This window comes from Pleurodeles waltl, chromosome 9 (genome assembly GCF_031143425.1).
Source record: "Pleurodeles waltl isolate 20211129_DDA chromosome 9, aPleWal1.hap1.20221129, whole genome shotgun sequence".
NCBI classification, from domain to species: domain Eukaryota; kingdom Metazoa; phylum Chordata; class Amphibia; order Caudata; family Salamandridae; genus Pleurodeles; species Pleurodeles waltl.
Genome location: NC_090448.1, coordinates 259,631,296 through 259,653,947, shown reverse-complemented (window position 1 = coordinate 259,653,947; position 22,652 = coordinate 259,631,296). Strand labels below are relative to the sequence as shown.

The 22,652-nt window shown below is 43.0% G+C and overlaps 1 protein-coding gene across 1 annotated transcript in view; it reads left to right on the top strand.

Annotated features, from left to right (window-relative positions):
* SLC6A11 (solute carrier family 6 member 11) overlaps nt 1–22,652 on the top strand; it is a 968,432-nt gene that overhangs the window by 745,478 nt on the left and 200,302 nt on the right. Inside the window, exon 9 of the mRNA XM_069206667.1 lies at nt 12,591–12,715. Coding sequence (XP_069062768.1) covers nt 12,591–12,715 — 125 coding nt within the window. The remainder of the gene's footprint in view (nt 1–12,590; nt 12,716–22,652) is intronic.

Sequence of the window (22,652 nt, the reverse complement as noted above, 5' to 3'; positions counted from 1 at the left end):
CCATCTGCCTGGACGCATGATGCTGTCCCTGCTCCATCCCCTCTTTCCCACTTCTGTGGCCATGCCTATTCTTAAAGAACGTGTGCCAAATGTGGAGGCCTCTAAACCCTGTACTGCAACCCTTTACGTATATTAGATAGAAGCTGAGAAGCCAACTCTGACCTCCTGTCCTTATGTTGAAATACCAGGTCCCCTACTTCTAGGTGTTGTGCTCTCAATTGCTTGCCCCAATATACCGGACAAACTTCAGTCAGAGGTTACTTCTTTGAACATGCTGCATCCTCCTTACTTGTTTGGTCTGTCTTAGACTGGTGTAACCAAATTCCTACACTTTGCTGATCCAAAAAAGTGTCTTGCCATTGTAATCCCCTTCGGCCTCCTCTACCCAGGAGTTTTGACATGCAAAAGGCCCTAAAAACATCCAAGACATCAATGCACTGAAGAGGATAACTCATTTTGACCTGTACATATTGCTGAGAGGAAATTGATCAGCTGCTGTAGCAGCTCTAGCATAAGGGTATTCCTCTCTATCCCCACCCTACCAGCTTCTCTAGCCCAACCTTCTAAAATCCTCCTACCCAACTCACCCACAGACAGTGCATACCCCCAACACATTTTCCCTGTGAAAGCAATGCTTCCGCGAGATCTTAACCCTGGCCCGTCCTCTATATATCAATGCCAGAATGTACCTCACTACATCCTCCACCCTCTCTCACTCAGCCTGTTGCCTTAATGCCCCATATCACAACAATTCCTGCCAATCCTGTACATATGCTTCCCATGTAGAGATGGCTCATTACTTTCGACCCAGATTCAGCATCCTCTCCTCCTATGTTCCATAATTTTGACGGGCTCCATGTCCATGGCCGGCCCATGGAAAATCTCCCACTATGAATGAGACAAAGCATCCGAAATGTCACTCTCCACTCCCGGAACATGCCTCACCCTGAATGCAATAATGTGCTGTAGGAAACCTAATAAGAATACCCACAGCAACTGTGGCACCTGGGAATCCCTGACTGACTGACGATTATCTACTTTAACTACTAACAAATTGTCCACCTAAAGACCACTTTTTTGTGAGCCAATTGCTGACCCCATATAATCACTGTTACGACCAAAGGAAATAACTCCAAGAATGCAATAGTCCCTCTACCTGACTTCCAGTCTTAGGGCCACCATCTTCCTTGCCAATAAAGACCAAAAACTATTTCGCCTGTTGCAACAGAGAATATCTGTGCATCCCATTCCATTTCTTGCCAAGCCCTCAACAGAGTACCATTAAAGGACTCTAGGAAAAATTGCCACATGCGCAAATCCTCTTACACCTTCGCCGATAAGCATACTTGGTGATGCGGAAGCCATGTCACTGACAATGCCAGTCCCAACTTTCTTGTCCTCTGGAAGGCGGACTTTCACTGCCTCAGAGTCAATCTCCATGCCCAAAACAACGGTACTATGCTCGGACTCACAGTTTTCTCTGGCTCCAACAGCACCTCCAGGTCATCCATAACAACTTGAATTAGTCCAACAGACTCTGGCAGTGTTCTGATGCCACTGCACCCACCATGTATTGCGTAATCTGTGTGCGACCTGTCTGTTTTTTGAAAACCCATTGCAAAATTGTACTAAAACACTTAAAGAGGGCACACAATATAGAACATCCCATTGGGAGTGCTTTATCCACATACCATCAATCATTAAATTGAATTCCTAAAGGCTTGAAGTCATCAATGTATACTGGTAGCAGACGAAAGGCCAACTTTATGCCACTCTTTGCCATTAGTGCCCCCTGTCTGACTTCTTTAACCATTGCCATTGCCACATCCATGGAGGCTTATGAGACTGACACCTGTTCCTCCAAAATAAAGTCATGAACTGAATTGTCCTCTGGCCATGAGAGGTGCTGAATGAGCTGAAATTGACCTTTCTCTTTTCTCAGCACAACCCAATTGGGGAAACTATAAGATTTTGCATCCGTCAATTGGTAAAAGGGCCTGCCATGTGACCTTCCTGTACCTCTTTGTCCAGCTTGTTCCGTACTATTTGTTTATGTGCTCATGTTGATTTGATATTGTCAGCCCTGCACCGCTGTCTCAGTCCAACGTATCCAAGTTGAGACCCCCATGTTAAGCCCTCTCACAATTAGACTGTCTCCTCTGCAGTCATACAGTGCTAACCAGATTTGCAGTCTGTCCAATTTAACTGGTGTTAGAGCCCTTCCCCCAATGCTTTGCGCTCCCGTACCTCCCTGGAAATTCTGTTGCCTTGTGCCCTGCTGCTGTCTTCCATTGCCCTGCTGTTGCTTTCTTTTACCACTTGTATCACCCACGCGTCACACCAGCATCCAGTACAAAAGTACCTCTATGCAAGGGGGCCACCCCGTGGCCATCAATCTCTTTCGCCCCTGCTGCAACCGACACTTTGTGCTCCCACTGCTGCACTGCAGCCTTCCCTCACACCAAGGTCAGTGGCCATTCCTGAACCTTCCACCTCACTAGTTACCTCTGCTGCAGAGGTTCCACATGACTGGCAGACCTTCCTGCAGCACTAGCTAATTGCAACCACTCATGGGCGCTCTGATTATTGTAGCTCCCGGCCCACTCCCTTCCCCTGTCCCCACCACTGATTCTCCCTTCCTCCAACTTCATCTACTTCCCTAATCTCCCCTTCCTCCATACTCTCCTCCTCATAGTTGAGCATCATTTGGTATTCTTCTTTGAACACATACCTGCTTGGCATCTTTGATTGTGCCCTTACTGGCCAATTTCCACTGCACCTGATTTTATTACCTCTACCTATTGATAGTGAGGGGCTGCATTGATCCCTTTCTGATGATCCACCACACCAGGATGTTGCCTCGCCCATGCCGTGGAATTGGCGGGTGTACCAACCAATCCAGCCTGAGCAGGCTTCCTTGAGGGTTACAAAGTTGTAGTAACTATACAGTCAAGCTCAATGCTGAGGTTGTCTCTTGGTGTGGATGTATCAATGTCCGCATCATTGTTTCAACTGATTTTATTTGCTTGGTTGGATGTCTTTGCTTTGATGTATATGCTACAGACCCCATGCCAGAACAACACAACCAGTCACCTTGTGTCACTTGTACTGTTTAATATTTATCTTCCACATGTACGGCAGTGTTTCCAAATTCCTTCACAGTGTAACCATTTATCAATCTATCTCTAGATGTCAGCATTTAATGTGTTAGGTGAGGACCACATTGCCCATGTGTGTCAAAGGCCTCATTGATACATATGTTGTCTTAATGCTAACAACCCTTTTTGATATTGACCTGTAGCTGTGATTCCATTTACCTCCAGAAATTGATGTGAGCTCTGCAAAGAGTGACTGACTGAGGTGTGCTGGGTTACTGTTGTATGGGAGAACACCAGTTGTATGATTATCTATATGTTTATATATTCAGTGATGTATGTTTTGGTGTGTGTTAGTTGTCTTACTCTGCCTTGGCTGCATCCTCTCACTTATTTTAACAAACACAATGCCCTCCAAATTTTGTCCCGTCTTACTTCCACCTTTAATATTTATGCTTTTTGTGTCTAGAAGACTGTCATGCACTCATCCTACATAACTACATTTCATTGCCATTTCCTTCTGTTGGTGCCTAAACATATCCCGTTGAGGCAATTAGTATTCTGTATATGTTTTTTTTGTGCCTTTTAAGTGATTTTTATCCTTGGTGTTTTTTGCTACTGCGTTTTATTTGTATGTAAATAATACCACAAATGTTGCAAAGTAAGACAGACTTCTCATTTATGATTAGCTTTTTATGCACACTCAGCTGTAGCTTTCTAGGGGCTTGATTTAGAGTTTGGAGGTTGGGTACTCTGAAGTGGGCAAGTCACCAAACTTACAGGTAGAGATGAGCCAGAGCTGAGCCAAGGGTCCTGAAACTGTTTGCAATTTGATTCATACAACAAGCATCACAGACATTATGGTAAAGTCTCTTCAAAATTAAAAAAAGAGAATTTCTTTAACATGTGCAAGCCTTGACATTAGTATGTCACATTATAGTGCTGCACCAAGGTCCTCATTAGCAGTTTGGCGAGCCGACCGTCGGCCCGCTAGACCCACAGAGAGGAGACCACCCAGAAGCTGGAGGTGTCCCCCCTGGCCCTATTACAGTGTTTCCATCAGGCTAACTGGCAGAAACATCCATATTAGGAGGTTCCCCCCAGTCTGCCCGGTGGAAACAGTGCAGCAGCATTGGTCTCGGCTCCTCCTGATGCCAATGCCGTCGCACTGAGGGTGCCCCTAGCACCCTCGGAATGTGCACTGTCTGCCGTAGCAAACAGTGTGAATTCTGAGAGTGCTAGGCAGCTAGGCCCCTGTGCTGCCCACAACATAGTCATGGGCAGTGCAGGGGTCCCCCTGTGGCCCCAGCACAACCTTTCCTGCCAGCCTTTTTATGGTGGGGACCCTGCCGTGAATAGGCTGGCAGGAAAGGGAAGTTGTGATCTGCAGAGGGGTGCTGAACTCAGTGCCACTGTGGCTGACCACAACTTTGACCGCTGCCAACTCATTGGGATCCATGATAATGGTAGTCTGACTGTCAGGGTCGTAATCTGCCAGTCGGACTGCCAGGAGTGCAGCGGTCTGACCACTAAGACGAGTTTGGTGGTCTCATGACCACCAAAATCTTAATGAGGCCCAAAGTGCTTATTAAAAGTGATAGTTTTTAAACATGAACCACCAGTGAACTAAGAACTAAGGGCCAGATGTAGCAAGCGTTTTGCATGGTGCAAACAGCGAATTTCGCACATCGCAATGCTCATTCCCATGGTTACCTGGTTACCGACTCGCAAAATGGGAATGCGACTCGCAAATAGGAAGAGGTTTTCCCCTTCCTATTTGCGATTCCCATCGCAATGTAGAATTGCTTTGTGACCGCGAACGCAATTCGCAGTTAGCACCCTTTGTAAATGGCTCTGAAAACATGAAACAAAAACGGGCTGCAATACCTTAAAAAAAAACTGCTTTATTTAAAAGCACTCACAGACATGGTTGTCTGCTGTCTCCAGCAGGCCACCATCCCTGTGAGTGAAGCGAATTGCAAGGGGGTCGCAAATTGTGACCCACCTCATGAATATTCATTAGGTGGGCATTTGCGACCCCCTCTCGAGTCGCAAACAGTGTCAGGGATACTGTTGTGCATAGAGTTTTGCGACTCGCAAATTGCGAGTCGGTCTGACTCACAATTTGCGAGTTGCAAATCCCAACTTACCTACATCTAGCCCTAAGACAGCTGTTATGTAAACCATGAATGTGGACCACAGTATTATAAAGCAGCATTATTGTCTATTAAATCAAACACAATAGGTATTTGTACAACTGGTATTCTGAAGTCCACATATTTGAAAGTGTTTTTCTACGTGACAATAAAGAAATACATAGTTTTGGTGAAATAAATGATGTGCCTAAGATCACACAATTTAACTGGGGAAGCCACATTTTATCCAGGTTTTCTACTTTCACTTTGTGCAAATCAGACAGTTAATGGCTATCTATTCTTTTCTTATATTAAGGTTTTGTGTTTACCTCTTTGCTTTTTTCTGCAGTTTTTACATAGCATGAACTGGACCCAAGAGTATTGGGGTGCGTTATATGAGCACCATTTACACAAGGTGACATTCATTTTTTAAATGAAGAGGGTATTAAATGATTTGTTCATAATAACAGGATTTGAGTCAGCCCTGAGACTCATACCTGGTGCCACAGTCCCAAAGTCGGCTGCTCTGGCATAACTCCACATCCTGGGTAGAGGGAGGGTGCTAGGTAGTAGGCATATGAAAGTTTGGCTTGTTGTGGGGTCAAGGTTACAACAGGACCTCAAACTAAGCCAGGTTTCAGGCTTAGGCCTGGCAGGAGCTTTCAGAGGTTCCCCCCGCCTGTACTCCACACTCCACAGTAAATATGGCAGATATCCCATCCACCTAATTTGTCACATTCGTGATGGAGTACCTGTTCTCCAAACTCTAAATCAGGCCGCAAATATTAATTTTCTGAAGCTGGTTGCCTTTATCATAGTCTTGTTGTCTGACATTGTTGTAGATATGCTGTGAAGAAACATAATGCTGACTATTTAAACAACCTGGAAGTCAGAATATCCTTCTGACATTGATGATAACCAACTTTAATATGCTGAGGATAAGGAAGTAGAAGATTGAGACGTTTGTGTAAATACACTGGTTTATTATATACTGGTTCCAGTCACATGCTCTCCCTGACGTATGGGCACAATACATGTCCATACATCACAGGATCTGCCCACCATGCACAATAACACCTAGCATTTGTTTAGATTTTGTTTTGTAATCTTTTGTAATCTTTAATTGACTTCAATAGCCACATAGAAATTTAAGGCAGAAATTCTAAATTCCCATTGGCTTGTGTGTATTTCTTTCTGCACTTAAAAATATTTTGTCAGGACATCTTTTCTTTCTTTGTTAATTTGTTTTGAACTTAAGTTAAATAATTTGCCTTGTATTTTCCTTCACCTGCTAAATGTTGTCCTTGAGCTGGATGTAGAAAACCGTTTTGAGTTTGCAAATCTTGTGATTGACAAAACAAAGGGTTTACAACTGAAAAAAGTATTTTTAAGATAGAAAAGCACTATTACAACTCAGAAAGTATTTTGCTACTCTTAAAAGAGAATTTTAATACTTTCAGATTTGCATAAAGTATAAGACTTGAAAGAGGTATCCCCATCTTATTTCTGATTAGAAAAGGAATGTATCAGTTTCTTGTAACTGCAATTTTGGTTGCAAAATATTCAAGATGTACCAGCTTTTGCGTTAGGGTGGTAACTGATTCAGGATGGGAAGATGTCCCTTTGGACAACATTCGCTTAATGAATAATGTTGATGGCCTCTGGGAAAAAGGCAGTGGTCCAAAGAACCACTGCCTGCGCCCTTGATGTATTCTCATATGGGAAATATTTTTTGAGGCAGAAGTATTCCTTTAATGGACACAGGCTGTTTTAAAAAATGTTCCCCATTTTAAAAAGCAATTTCTGTGCAGTGTGAGCTTTCCTATCCTCTACTGGCAGCCAGGGGTCATTTCAAATTTCGATCTGCCTAATTAATATTCAATAGTATTGGTCTGAGAGCATGTAATGGGATAATACCATCAGAAAAAGAGGGCAGGGACACTTATAGCTGACAGGGCAGTTCCATTCGTGCTGATTATACACTATTGGGCACAAGGTTAGGCCCTCATGAAGTTGATATGGAGGTGACCTTGCGCAAGATAGCGACCATAATGCCCTGGATTTCACCTTGGATTAATTGGGACCTAACATCCTACCCTATAATAATAGTGAACCATTTGATAGGAGGCTTACACCCACTAGTGATCACTGCAGACTGAGGTGGAGTATTCTTTCTTCACATGTGGCCATCCAGAAGCAGATTTATGAGGTCCTGGCCACAACTCTGTAAGCTGTGTTAAAGCAGGTGAGGGGACTCTCTTGCAGCTCACTCATGTGGAGACTCTAATGTTATCCACTGTTATGACTTTGTTTAACTCCTTAAGGGAGCTTTTTATGGTGGAGTCTATGTCCCTTCCCAAAAGGGCCAAAGCGGTGCATTGGTGCAGTAAGGCCTGTCGGCTTCCTTGCAGGGGTCTAATGGGTGCTATCAAAGGTTGAAATAGAGTCTTAATTAAGGAAGCAGGGGTCTTTTACAAAGCCACACTATTAAAGGCCAAGCATGAGTTTGAGGTGGTCAGATGGGAAGCCCTACTGGCAGTAGTAAAAGGGAACGACATTGTGCATTTTGGAAAAGCTTGGATGATAGGAGTATGGAACCAACTGCATCATTGTCCTGTAATATCACTGCAGTAGATTGCATTGACCACTTCTTGTGGCTTTATCCCTGTGCGATTGATGATGCGGCTAACCTTTGTCTTTATAGTGTAAGGACAGGGGATAGACATGCAGAGGATGTCCCTCGCTGGGTGGCCTCGCCCACCTGGGTTGGCTGGGATATTTGTCCTATTACCCTTAGGGAGGATGGTAAAGTGATAGACTAGATTACCCCAGGGAAAGTGCCAGGGCTGGACAAGGTGTTGGGTGATTTGTTTGAAGCTAATAGGGACATCTGGTTCCCTTACATGATCCTGTATTTTAACTGCATCTTAGAGGGGTTGCCAATGCCCCTCACATGGGCAGGGGCTGAGGTTGTCCCATTGTACAAAAAGGGCTTAAGAGCCCTCCCTTCCAACTACAGTCCAACCAGCCTCATGTTGGTCGCAGAAACTCTTTAGCAAGATATTGCTAGGTAGGCTGCATGAGTGTTTTGAGGAAGTGGTCTTGTTGACTCCTTTACAAGCAGGGTTTAGGGCCAGGACAAGCACCACAGACTAGGTATTTAGGTTGTAACTTTTTTCTGGAAACATGTTACTTTGGGTTTTGGTTGTCTATATGTAGTTGGGTCAGCCTTTGATCTTGTTCCCTGTGAGAGGTCCGGCTTGACTAGCTCTGAAAAATACCTTGTTGATGTCGTCAGTAGGCTGCATAAGAACAACTATGCACAGGTTAGATTTGGCTCCTGCGGGGAATTTACAGTGCCCATCCTAATTACTCGAGGAGTGAGGGAAGGGTGTGACCTTGCCCCAGTCTTGTTCTTAATATACATGAATGATTTGGTGGCACAACTAGAATTGTGTAAGCATGATGCCCCAAATCTAGTTAATTAGAAAGTCCCAGCCCTCCTGTTTCTGGATGATGCCTTACTGGTTTGCAAATATCCTATGGGTTTACAAAATTTGCGGGACCAGTTTGGTGTTTTCTGCAGGCAGAGAGGGCTCAAGATTAATCTTAACGAGACCAGATACCCGCCACACTGCCCACCGGCCGTTGACCTTAAATGGCTTCCCTTTAGAAAGAGTATGTACTTTTAAATATCTAGGGTTTACTCTCACAGACCATGTTGGTTGGGCTGCACAGATTCAGAAGTGTAAAGTTAAGCTAGAGCATTACACAGGCATTCCAAGAGTCTAGGACCAGATGTATGAAGAAACCACTTTGCGATTCTCTAATAGCGATATTTAAGAAATCACTATTTCTGATTCGCAAAATGGTATGTATCATATTTGCGATTATGTAATAGCGATTTCTCAAAAATCGTAAATGCTATTACCAAATCGCAAATAGCGATTCTGAGCCCATTTGCACCTATTCGTAACTTAGGAAATGCAAAACCCCAGGGTGCTGGGGGCCTAAGGACACCTCTGATGTACCCCCAAAAATAGTTCAGAACATGTAAGGCGCACACATGCCAAAGGGGCATGTGCGCGTTACATGTCAATTTTAAAAATGCATTTTTGCGCATGGTTACCACCAAGTTTTACTTGGTAGTAATTGCAATTCCTTAATGCCCAATGCGCATTAAGGAAAAGCTTGATACATGTGCTTAAGAAAACACAAAAAAGGATTCCTTATTTGCGATTTCTTATTTAGAGAATTGCAATTTGCGATTCTCTAAACGGGCTTGCAATTTTAAGGAATCGCTATTTTAGAGATTCCTTAAAATTGCATAGCGAATGCCTTTCATACATAATGAAAGGCATTTTTGCATTCGCAAACGGCCATTCGCACCGTTTGCAAATGCAAACACGCTTGATACATCTGGCTCCTAGTTCTCAGCCATTATTCCCGGCTCTCCAGATTTATAATTTACAACACTCTTGGAATCATTATATGGAGGGGAACTATGGAGTCATGTGAATGTAAATTATCTGGAATTGGTGGAACATTGTTTTTTACAGCTTTTAACCAGTCTCCCCTCTGCTACTCCACTCATTCCCTTCTGGTTAGAACTTTGCCTTAGATCCCGTGCCCATAGAGCAGGTCTTAGACCCTTGATGTATTGGAGAAGGATCTTGACCTCTGTGTATTTAGTGCCTTATTGGATGGGACTGGAGGAGATTTTAAGGCTACCCAGAGCTACCAGGATTCCTTGATTTGGCTACATTCAATATTGCTTCATAGAACTGGGGTGTGAGCATTTGTGGATGAACACAAGGACTACATGAAGAATATTGAAGTCCCTCTTCAAGGAGAGGTATTGAAGGCATGTGGACGAAGAATTCTTCAGAAGTGGAAGAGTGGGACCTTTGATCATGGCCTTCCTATTGTTTGAAGATGTCTGCACCTTGGAAGAGCACATGGATGTTATTGAGCCCCTGCTGGCTAAAGTATTTTATATCAAGTTCCGTATTGGGAACCTGCCACTCTGTTCTTTTAGTGCCAAATGGCAATGTCCCTCTACTGATTTTGACATGGCCTGCCCCTTCTGTCTGGAAGTAAACTAATGTGTTAATCATCTTGAATTTTTCTGCCCATGTTACTATGTATGTAGGAGGAAATGGATGTTGCCTCTATCACTCAATATGGGGACCAAAGACTTCAGGACAGCATCCAGGATACTTAAATCCAACACAGCACCTCCAATTGTATTCTCTATTTCTCACTTTCAATTGTGCATGTGGAGATGCAGGCAGAAGAGTGTTGCATCCTGAGAGCTGTGTTGGCGCTGTGCTGGTCAACTGCTATATGGTGTGGTTAGGGGATCACATTATACATAATTGTTTTACTATACCGATCAAGTTGACCTATTTCTTACCTCTTGTTTTTATCTCAATCTTAATCTACGGAAAATGCATTTTTATCTGATTTAGGAAATACATTTTAAATTGTGGACACGGCCTATTTGCTGACATTATGATGCTATTTATGGTCAATGTTTTTAACGATTTCTCTGTTGATGTTTTTACTGGTTCACTTTTATGGCATTATGAACTACCAAATAAAGCTTTAATTGATATTCATTAGGCAGTTTTTTTTGCAACTCCCAGCAAAATAGCAATCTGTGATGTGACCTATTAGTAAAAAGGTTGCTTCACAAATTCCATTTCCCTTTGCAAACTGGTTGGTGTGCAAAATGCGCATCCCTGGTTTCTGAATGGAAATGATACTGGTGGTCCCTAGTCCTGTATGTTAATAATCTGTTCGCAAGTGCGCTGGGCTAAAATACAGCATATTAAGCCATTCCCATCTCTCAAAAGGAAACGGATTGATAAATGAGGTAACATTTTTAATAGGTGAATTTCATTTAATTAACTTCTAACCCTGTCCAAAGCCGTGCATTTTGGATCTTTATGACTTGCATTATACTGAAGGCACTCATTTTGACATATAGGAGATTAACACACCCAGTAACTACATCATCTTTCTGAGCGCTACAGCATTAATCCCTGACTCTGTCAAATTAAGAAATCATAGTCGAAAATATAGTTGGCTATTAGCAGCTCATGTCACCCTTAACAGCTCGTGTCTTCCCAAATCAAAGGTCCTTTATCCACAATGAAGTAATGTATAGCCTCTGTTGTGTAGAGAACAACAAACAATTTCAACGCACGAAAAGATCGTCTTATATTTATTGTATGATATTCCACATTTTCACAAATGCAATTTTGGAGTGCAGCCTCAAAATTCTAAATCCAGCCAAGCAATAGTTTTAGCCCTTTGAACACCATGAGCATTGCTTAAATCTTAAATGAGCGGCAACTATACTCCAGTCTCAACATTTACAGTAAACCTCCTGCCTGCAATTCAGCAGTCGATGCCCTCAAACAAACAGTTGACGACGACCATTTAATGTGTTCTCATAGCATCATCTGACTTCTAATGTGGGTGTTGGTCATATCACTCAAACAACATTCCTTGGCAAACATGCCTAAATATTTTTCCTCCTGCAGCAGATTATTTTTAGAACTGTTAAAGCCCTCAAATTCTGTGACAAGGTCCATGTAAATAAAAATTCAGTTTAGCACCATAAAGTCAATAGCCAGCTCATAGGCCTTTGCGCTAGGTAAGGTTGAAAATAGATGCTCATAACTTTAAAAGCGATTATATTGGCCCACGTGAAGTGGGCTTTGCCAACCAGGATGTTCATAAATGTTGGCAGATTATGACCCTAAAACTCCCTCTGTCACTTATATCCTTCTTTGACTCTGCACTATAGCACTCCACTGTAGCAATTGCTAGAGGAGGTCTACGGGCTTCTAACATGGTGCTGAATACCTGTTTGGGGCAACCTGTTCGGTGCTTCTTTCTCTGATGCTTGAAAAACACCTTGTAATGTCAGGATAGACTCTAATACTGGTGATAACAAGATTGAGTAACAATGAGTTGGCCATGCCTCCAGCTTCTTCTGTCTAATCTTGTTTAGTAGGAACATGTAATCTATTTGACGGTTGATACTATAAAGACAGGCGAGGGATTGAAAAATTAAATCATAATATAAACGTGAAATTAAAATCCGAATGGGATAGGGTAACGTTTCTCAATTGCACGACTGTATTCACAGTAAAACTAAAACGATTTTCAAAGCTTAAACTCTTATCTATTGTTCCCACAGGCAACATTGCATGTTGTAACCACTACCAAATTACGATTTTATGCTAACTTCTTCTCTCTAGACAACTATGAATAATTAGGGGGATTGACACAGTGATTTATTTGACGACTAAACATCTGTACGTTTTGTCTTGAATTTTACTTACAGAGATTGCATTATGCTGTGCTGTCTGAACAGTGGTACGAGTTTTGTTGCTGGTTTTGCCATCTTTTCTGTCCTTGGGTTCATGGCTTATGAACAAGGAGTACCAATAGCTGAAGTTGCAGAATCAGGTAAATTGAAGAACATTGAATATTTCATTAGCGCACCATTCCAGTTTATAAATTACAGGCTTTGAATTCATGTTAACAAAATGCGTGGTTATTTGTCACAGCTGTTCAGGGGAAGTGGGTCACAGGCCAGACAGGAGATACTGGACCCCAGCCATGGTGGATTAAGTTATTAGTCTCTGATGTCCTATGGTCCGTCCTTAATACTTAATTCTTAATACTTAATTCTTAATACTTGGTCACGTACACAGTTTCTGCATTTGACTCTCAGAATGACAAGGTGAGCATTCAAAGACGTTGCAGGGAGATGCGCACCAAAGAGCCAGGCAGGCAGATGGCACCAACATGGCGAGGCTTTACCGGTGCAGCTAATAATCCTGAACAAACATGTGACATGAGAGCTTAATCCGATCCGTGAACAATCATCCGTGTGACCTCGTCTAACCATAAACTTTCGCAAAGCAGGAGAGACAGGATGAAGAGCCCAGCCTGCATGGGAGAAGGAACACTGGACTGAGCACAATGGAACGGCAGTAGGATATTGGAGGTCCGAGTGTTGTGTAATGGGGTTAAGGTGTACAGTCTGTGGTGAGGACATGGCGCTGGCCAGTGGAAATGCTGGGGTGGGAGCAGGAATTCGGGGACCCTACCTGATATATGGACCAAGCGCCCAGAGAAGAAACATCTCCTGTGCATAAAATAAAGCTCCCACCCTAAAAGCTTGCTACAAGCCCATTCTGCCATGCTATAATCCACACTGCTATTAAATGCACCATACCTGCCCATATAGGAGGGACTTAGGCAACTTTTCTAGCCTCTATTTACCATCAACAACGCAAATACATGGTTGAGCAGTGTGAAAACTATGAGCATAACCAGTGACCAGAGACTATTGTACTAAATCTGGACTTCTTATAAACCTGGGTAAATTGACTCTATGGTGTGTACTTTTATAGACATGTCCAGCACAATAGATTACATTACAGCCAGTTGAATGATGTTGTGGGTCTGCTCGTGCCTCATGTTGCTGACTCTGCTGGCATCAGTGTGGTGTGGGAGGACCTGCTGCTCCCTACACAATACAACATTACTAAAAAGAAGAAAGGCTACAATTCAGCCCTACAAACAGAACTCCTGCAATACCTAAACGAGGGCATGTTCGCACCCTCCTTAACATGAGCAAACAGGATCACAGTCAGTCAAAATTGACATTTGACAACAGGCACCCAACAAGATCTACAGGTGATGACCTCAAGAGAGACCCATTACCAGCAATGGCATCAGGGGAATCTACTTCAGATCTAGATATAAAATGTCTGCTTGCTTAAGTGAAATGAAGCCGTTGTACAATTGACTCTACAACTGATACACTTGCTTTTAGACTTTATCCCATGAAAGAATGAATACATAAAAATGATGATTGAATCAACCAACTTGAAATCTGAGTATCTGATGAGGAGGATAAATCTACAGCCAATAAGGACCAGCTACTCCTCATGCAGGAAGTTCTGAAAATAATTTAAAATAAAACTAAAGGCCTAGAGGCAAGATCTGATGGTAATAAATGCATATTAGGCCTTCTAAGACCCAGGATATAGACAACATTGAAACCTATATTGAAAATCTGTTTCTCTCAATTTTTATAGGGGCCATCATAACTATGTTTTTGTGGAACATGCACATTGATATTTCGGACTCTAGCCAACCCCGGCATGACCCAGCTTGCCTGATCTTCGGCCACCTATTAAACTACAAAGATCCCATTACCATTTTGAGGCTGACTAGAGACCAAAAAGTGATTCAAGGTAACACACTCTCCCTGTGTCCTGACAGCATCCTGACTGTACAAGCAGTGCAACAAGAATTTCTGCCTGCCAAATGATTGATCCTGAGACCTGGAGTTTCATATGCTCTCATATACCCATCTAAACTGTGGCCCTCGTTTACAGTCATCTTGTTACACTGCCCTGCATAAAAACTCTGAGAGGTGTTTTCCTTTTTCTATGTGTACAGCATCTGGGTCTAAATCTATCATTTCTTTTGCCCACCATGCCACCCAAGTTTAGACACACCGTATGCAAACCAGTCATGACCCTGGGATCAGTCCATCCCGAACTTCCAGGCAATGTCCTCCCTGGACTGAAAACAAGCGTCTTGAGACTTATTTAGGCATGTCACCCCTCATCAGCCAGGCTAGCTTGAGCCCAGTGGCTCAGTGAGCCTGAGACCAACGTCTGGGCATATCCGGCACAATTAGAGTGACAAATACAAAAAGAACAGATGATGGATGGAATGATGAACAATGTGAAAGTTAGAGATCTGGGCCTAAATCCATTGTTTTTTTACCCACCTTGCCACCCCAGTCTGGATACACCCATATGCAAATCAGTCTTGACCCTGCTACCTATAGGAACAGCCCAGCCCAAACTGCCAGGACAGGTCCTCCCTGGACTAGAAACAAGCATCCTGAGACTGGTTTCAGAGTATCACCTCTCACCAGCCAGGCTAACTTGAATACAATGGCACAGTCAGCCCGGGATCCAAGTATGGGCACATACGGTGCACTTAGGGTGACACATACAAAAAGAAAGATGACTTGCGGAACTCTGAGCAATGTCATACATTCACCCCGAGTCAGAGATCTGGGCCCAAACCCTGAATTCAGGGCACCCCTAGTGACCCAACATGAAGATGGTATTCCCTCCATGGTCATACAGGTCTGGCGAAGTGGACAATACAGAATGAGCGAGTCCTGGTGCCTTTGAGCAAAATGCCTCACTGTTTAGACAAAATGTTAGTACTAATGTTAATTTTGCCAAATACAGTTATGCTAGGTGAGTTTTAACATAGTGATTTCACCATGTTTGGGCTCTATACTGCAACAGTACCACGCATTTCACTTTGAGATGGGATTTCCACCTGTCTATATTTATATTCAAGAGTGACGTTCCGTCCAAAAAAAGGATTCTAAAACCATTGGTGAGGGTTTTGACAAAGACAGATAACCAAGGAGCAGATCTTTTTAGGAGCACAAGCCCTCACCCAACAATGGTGCATGCTTCATCATCAGGCTGTGCTCCTCTTTGGGATAGCATTGTAATTCAGAATGGGCTGAATGGTGGGGGGGGGCATTTTGCTAGAGATGTTTATATATTGCCTGTTGGAAAATGGTTTACAGCCAACAAGTCCTTCAGAAACGTATTCAAGGAGGGTTATAAGGATTGTATATATTGGTCTAAAATACCAGTCTAAGATTTACTAGGGATCCCTTCTAGACCAAATTTATTTTTGGGGCCTCAGTTAATGGCATAAAACAAGCAATGGCTACTCAGGAGTATACTATGTTTCATAGATCCCCATATTTGGTAGATATGTTTGGTACCTCAGCCCTCCTAAATGGATCAATGCTCATGATATCTTTGATAACATCATTGATAATATCACTGTAATATTTGCAGTACATTTTTTGAGGAAAAAACTGTGCATGGTGGGGGCACGAGTTATAGGTACCTTAAGGCACGAGTTATAGTTACTTTAACTCTAAATATAGCTGCTGAATTTTTAATGTTTTGTAATTTAAAATGTGAGCCTAACTGTAACCCTGTCCATGTATCCAGCGGTTGTAGTTGTACTTATCACAAGAAATGATAACCTCGGCATTAAGGTAACTATATCTCGCTTCCCCTCCATGCAGTTTTCTCATCAAAGTTTTTATTGCAAATGCTGCAATGATATTATCAAAGATATCACAGAAGATGTAATGATGGATGTAATATGTGGGGTAATTAGCAGTGCATGACGAGGGTACAAATTATGGTTACCTTAGGGCACTAATTATAGTTTTGTGAAATAAGTATAGCTATAACTGCTGATTTTTTATGGTTTTGTGTGTATGACCAGACCCTGTGGCCTGTGAGTAGGTGTGTGAGTGGTTTTGTGGGTCTGTGACAGGTGTGTGAGTGGCTGTATGGGTATGTGAGTGCTTGTGTAGGTGTCTAAGTGAGTGCAAGAGTGTGTGAGTAGGTGTATGAATGTTTGTAAGGGTGTGAGTAGTTTTGTGGGTCTGTGAGTGGGTGTGCAAGTGGCTATTTGGGTGTGTGAGTGGTTGTGTGAGTGTGAAAGTGGATATGTGAGTAGGTGTGAGGGACTGTATAGGTGTATGAGTAGATGTGTGAGTGCTTGTGTAGGTGTTCAAGTGGGCATGTGAGCAGGTGAGTGGGTGTATGAGTTGATGTGTTGGTCTGTGACTGGGTGTGGTAGTGGTTTTGTGATTCTAGGAGTGGAGGTGTGAGTGTGAATGGGTGCATGAGTGAGTGAGCGTGTGAGTTGGTATTTGAGAGAGTGTATTTTTTTCAAATAGGGTCTGGATCTGGGAATCCATTGTGGATTCACATGGGGGACTGTGCTGAGCACCACAGTTGATCTGTGGACCCTCTTGCACAAAGAAAAATCATGTTTCTGCAATTTCTTTCCAAGAAGGGGGTCCAGCACACTCCTCCAGCAGCCCCAGGAGTTCAGGGTACCTCTTCCCTGACACCTTCTATCAATTTCAAGTATTGTTCCCACCCCAGGACCCAGTGCTAATACACAAAATGGCAACCACAACTTTCCTTTCAGGTTGCAGCCGGCTAAGCACGGCATTGCTGTTGGCATGTGGATTTGCGGGTCCGCCACCATGGATCCACAATGGACATACATCTCTAGCTATACATAACTCTTTTTTCTACATCCTTTTAAAAGTACATATTATTGCGTTATAATAAAGTCCTATTTAAATGGTCATCTAGCCTTTCTTTTGTAATAATAAATCACTCCAACCATCAAATTTCCCATATATCTTCCTCCATAGGGGCATTGATCTTGTCGCTTATAGCTTGAGTATTGCAACATAGTGTCAGTCACTGTAATATTTTTTTAGAAAATCACTACCATAGTGTTAATTCACAGCCTGTCAGCTATGAGATTATGACTGACTAGCAGAAGAAATGTCAATCAAACTGTGTGCTCAGGACTACCCCAAGAATGTCATCCAAAAGCACATAAAAGAACCACATATAACAAGAGGAATTCACTGCTAGCAGAAAAACCTAAAATGTACCAACCTACATTGATATGTACAACCACGTTCACCCCACTATCAAATTAAATCAATTAATACATAAAAGATGGACTACCCTCAATGTAGGGAACTACGCCATGAAAAAACAATGTTCCCATTTACATTTTAAACGATCAGCAAATATGTGGAACCTTCTAGTGCACACAAAGCCAAAAAAACAAATAGTAAATAGCATCACCTTCAGATGGGGTATCCCATCTGTAGAAGTTGATTATCCCTGTGGCCCCACTGATGATTGCGAACTAACAATAAGTACAAAAGAGTTGGAAATTGGACAATACACTGTGTGGCATCTAAAAACACATACCAACTCCAGTACCATCCTATTCTATAAAGAACATGCCTACATTCTTGAGCCTTACCTGCTTGCAATCTACAAAGAAACTGTACAGTTGGGGTGTCTTTCGTCCTTCTTCCGTGAGGTCGTAATAGTCACAACCTGCGAAAACCTCAGATTGTTGTGACTCATATACACCTCTCTTGATGTTCAACTTTGGCAGTAAAATTATTGCTAGACCGCCTGCCAAAAGATTACTTCTGCTACTGCCTGATATTGTGTGGCACGATCAGTCTGGGTTTATTCGTAGACACTCTACTACCCACAAATTATGCACCATATTCACATTACTCCATTCCATGAATCCACAGCTGCACGCCACTGCAATTTTATTATATGTAACAAAGACCTTTGAATCTTTGGAGTGGAACACCTATTCAAACTATTTGTGTGGATTGGTTGCAGTACACCATTAATTCAATGGATCAGTATACTCTACATGTGGCCCGCTGTGTGCCTACGCATGACTGGAATGATGACACCTCCATTCTCCAGAACCAAAGGCCCTAGACAAGGCTGCCACTGTCACCTATTCTATTCAACATGAAACCCCTGGCAGCTCAGTTACATCAATGTCAGTTACACAGGCCATTAATTACACTGCCTGCCTAATACTGGTGTCAATGTATGTGGCTGATGTAAGGCTTTATGTACATGACCCTAAAGCCAACATCCCACTGATAATCAGTGTATTTCTAAAAGATGGCTACTACTTAAGAATAACCATCAACTGGTCAAAAATGTTTATATTTCCCTTTACCCCTGCCAGAACACCCATTGAAATGGGCACTCTCACTGTCAGGTGCCTGTGCATTTAGATAAGCAGAAATATTGTCAACACGTGGAGAGAAAACCATGGTTGCCTGAATGGAGGAACAGTTCCCTATGTGGTCTCATCTGCCACTCTCTATGACGTGCAGAGTGGCCATTGGCAAAATGGTGATGCTTCCCAAATTTTTATTTTTGTTTGTCCGCATTCCGATTCCACTCACCCGGAAATTTCTCAAATGTGCTTGATCCAACATTACCGTACTAGCCTAAGTGAGTAAACAGCTGATGGTCAAATGAAAGACATTAACTTTGTCTTTCGAGCGGGGAGAAGTTTGCGTGCTGGATTTAGAATATTATTATGTTTGTGTGCATTTCCAATTTGCACATTGCTGCATGAGCCCACAGTAACCCAACTTAATTTGGCAATTGGGGCCGATGGTGCTCCCCCCTGCCCTAAATACAAGTCTTTCCTTGCCTGACAAGTGGCTGAGAGCTGAAGTGGACATGATAAACTGCACCATTTGGGTTCAACTATGCATCATGGCAAAACTCAATTGTTCATTTGTACATCGCGCGCTACTTGCAGATAGGGAAGTGCATCCAGTTGTGATGCCCGTGATTCAATATATTGGGCGTCTTGTATCTGGATGGACAATATAAACATCTTTAATGCCTTACACATGACCCTCACTCCACCATCCTTGATGTCTTCCTGTACTACAGTCTTAGCCCTACATGCATGAAAATACACAACACTTTCCAAGCCCACCCACCACCTCTTTATGCATTGGAGATACTGCTGGAAAATCCATAAAAAAAAAAAAAAGCACTCACCTGTATGCTTCCATGCAGGACAAGGCTCCTGTATGCATTCCAAAGGAAGGGGTTGCTGTGTGGCAGTCTGACCTGGATCCTGAGCTACTGATCACCATTAAAAACCTCTTAGTGGAGGCCATATCTGTCTTCAAACTCACCAAGTTCAAAAACTCCTTATCTCAATTACCGCTCACCAACTCAACAAGAAACTGAAGCTACCCAGGGCTCAGCCAACTTCAAAGCTCCTACACCCTTCTGATTGAAATCTAATTTTCAACAAAAACAGTCATTCCAGGTTTGCAATCTCCATTACTCTTTTACTGTTCAGTTACTCATCAGAAAATGTAAACTCTTTGTGATCCTGCCAATTTCACAGCCCAAGCAGCCTTCTAACTGAAATCAGCTCAAGATAATCATCTTTATCTTGTTTTCCACATAGGCCAGATTTAGCCTCAAACATGCTTGCTAAGATCAGAAGCTCCTTCACTCTATTTCCCCTCAACCCCTCTCCAACAAAATAAAGTTCTTGGTCACCCCCCCCACTTCCTAGTTCCAATATCCTTTTAAGACCCTAAATAAATTCAGACAGAGAGGAATTACTGTTTGTAATTCTGCTCCACCTCATGCTAAGCGGGTAGTTCACCTCATACCCAGTTTTCCTGGATGTTGAAACACTAGCTCCTATTTTAGGGGGCAATAATTCTGCCTGGAAAAATGTCATGAAGTTGCAGCTCTTTTCCCATTTATTTTCTGGAAGAGGGGGATTCCTCTTCCCTCTTCTACCCCCCACATCTCCCTCCATCCCACCATATATAGAAGCTGCAGCATACATTTACCAGCTGCTCAAAGTAGGTGGTAAATGCAAGCTGTACGGAATTGGGTTACTGGTTAACGGGGTGGAAAACACCACTCAAACACTAGATTAACCCATGCTTTACCCTCTGGCAGCATGGCAAAAAAGCAGTCAGACAGTGTGTAATTTATTTATGCACTACACCAAGGGTAATAAAGTGAGAACACAACACAAGAAAAACCCGAAACTGATTTAGAAAACTAGTGTAAGTTTTAATAAATAAAATGACACCAAAACAAGCAAAACCCAATCAGTAAAACTGAAGTTATTGATTTGTGATGTTTATAGTAAAAATAGCACCAAGAAGCAGAAAGTGCCACCCACCGTTATCTGGTAGAACTAGACCAGGGAAAATCACAATTTCAGTCTGACTGTGATGGAGTGCCAGTCACTAAAGGGACAAGGTTAGTCTGGCTGAAGAGTTAACTTTTCAGATTCTGTGCACAGTTCCTTACGTGGAGGAGGAGGAGGCTTTCAACCTGAAAGGCAGGTCGAGAATCCCAGACGGTGTATGCTGCCGTAGGAAGGTCCAGCCATTGCTGGAGTTTTGTGTTAGTGGTCAGCATGGGCTGTTGCTGCTGTAGTGTGAAGTGCAGGTCTCGCATTGCTTGTTGTTTTGGATGGTCTTTCTGGAACTTTGAGTTGGTGGTCATTGTGGATGGCAGAGTTGTGGCATGAGCAGGCTTGTTTGTGGTCGTGAGTAACCGAAATGTTAGGATTTTCATCTGTCCTTTTAGGAGGAGCTCTCACGGATGCCAGCAAGGGGGGACCTCTTTAGGATTAGGATTCTCTCCAGAAGAGGCCACCAGCAGGGCACAGGTCAGCTGGATGGAGGGAGGGAGGACTCTGGAAGCTTGTTTTGTCCATGTGGCTCAGACCATGGCTTTTGGAGCCACTCAAGAGTTTCTTCTTGAGACATCAAGGCGGTCCTTCAAGCAGCAGGGCTGTCCTTTTTATAAATCTTCTACAGGTGTAAGAGGGTTCTGATGAGTGGTTCTTTGGGTCCTCTTTTTTTACCCGGTGGCAACCTTTGTGTAGGGTAATTCACTGACCTACCTCCAAAACTGGTTTGGTCAGTCCTTCCCTTTCTCCTAGTGCAGGCTGCAAACTGTCAATGATGTCAAAAGGCAGGCAGTCCTGTTTTCAGGTTCCTTCGTGTGTGCTGTAGTCACCGCTCTTTGAAGTGTAAGTGGGGCTAGGTACAGCCTCCTCCAGAGTCATTCTGTCTGGGTGGCCCATGCTATCCACACCTAGGTCCTTCTTGTCTCACAGTCTGGAAGCAATACACATATCCCAACAGCAGTGCCATTCACAAGCCATGTGACCCAGGGCACTGGCAGTGATGTACAGTTCATTCAGAATGCTTTTATGAACTGCGGAAGAACATACAAGGACTGGACCTACTGCGTATTATCTCAGAGGAGCCCCGACAGACTGGACATGCCCTTTCCTGTAACCAGGAAAAAGAAGTGGACTCCAATGTTTAAGACTGACTTATTTTCCAAGTTATAGAGATACAACAAGCTGCAAGAGACATTTTCTACAGCTGTGCATGTGGCCAGTTCAAATTGGACTTCTGCTGGATGCTGCTTTTGGCCTCTGCTGGATTGAAGCCTGACCTCAAAGTACTGCTCATGAGGTCCTGGGCTGCTTGTGCTTGGACTTCTCCAGCCACACCTAAAAACCTGGGGCTTAGAAACCTTTTCAACTTCAAGGCCTCTGGAGGCTGATACGTGCATACCAAGCTGATCAAACCAAAGTGTGTTGCCACTAAGCTGAAGATTCAGGTTTCTCTCTGTTAGACTTTTCATCCTTGGCATGGTCTCCCTTAACTTTTTGCCTCTGTTTCCCAGATTGTTGATGTGTGCTGGACTCTGTTTTTGCTGTTTTTGTTACTCTGGGTATTTTACCACTGCTAACTAGTGCTAAAGTGCAAGTGCTCCTTTGCAAAATGTGTATGTAATTGGTTTATCCATGATTGGCATATTTTATTTATTAGTAAGTCCCTATTACAGTGCACTAGAGGTTCCCAGGGCCTGTAAAT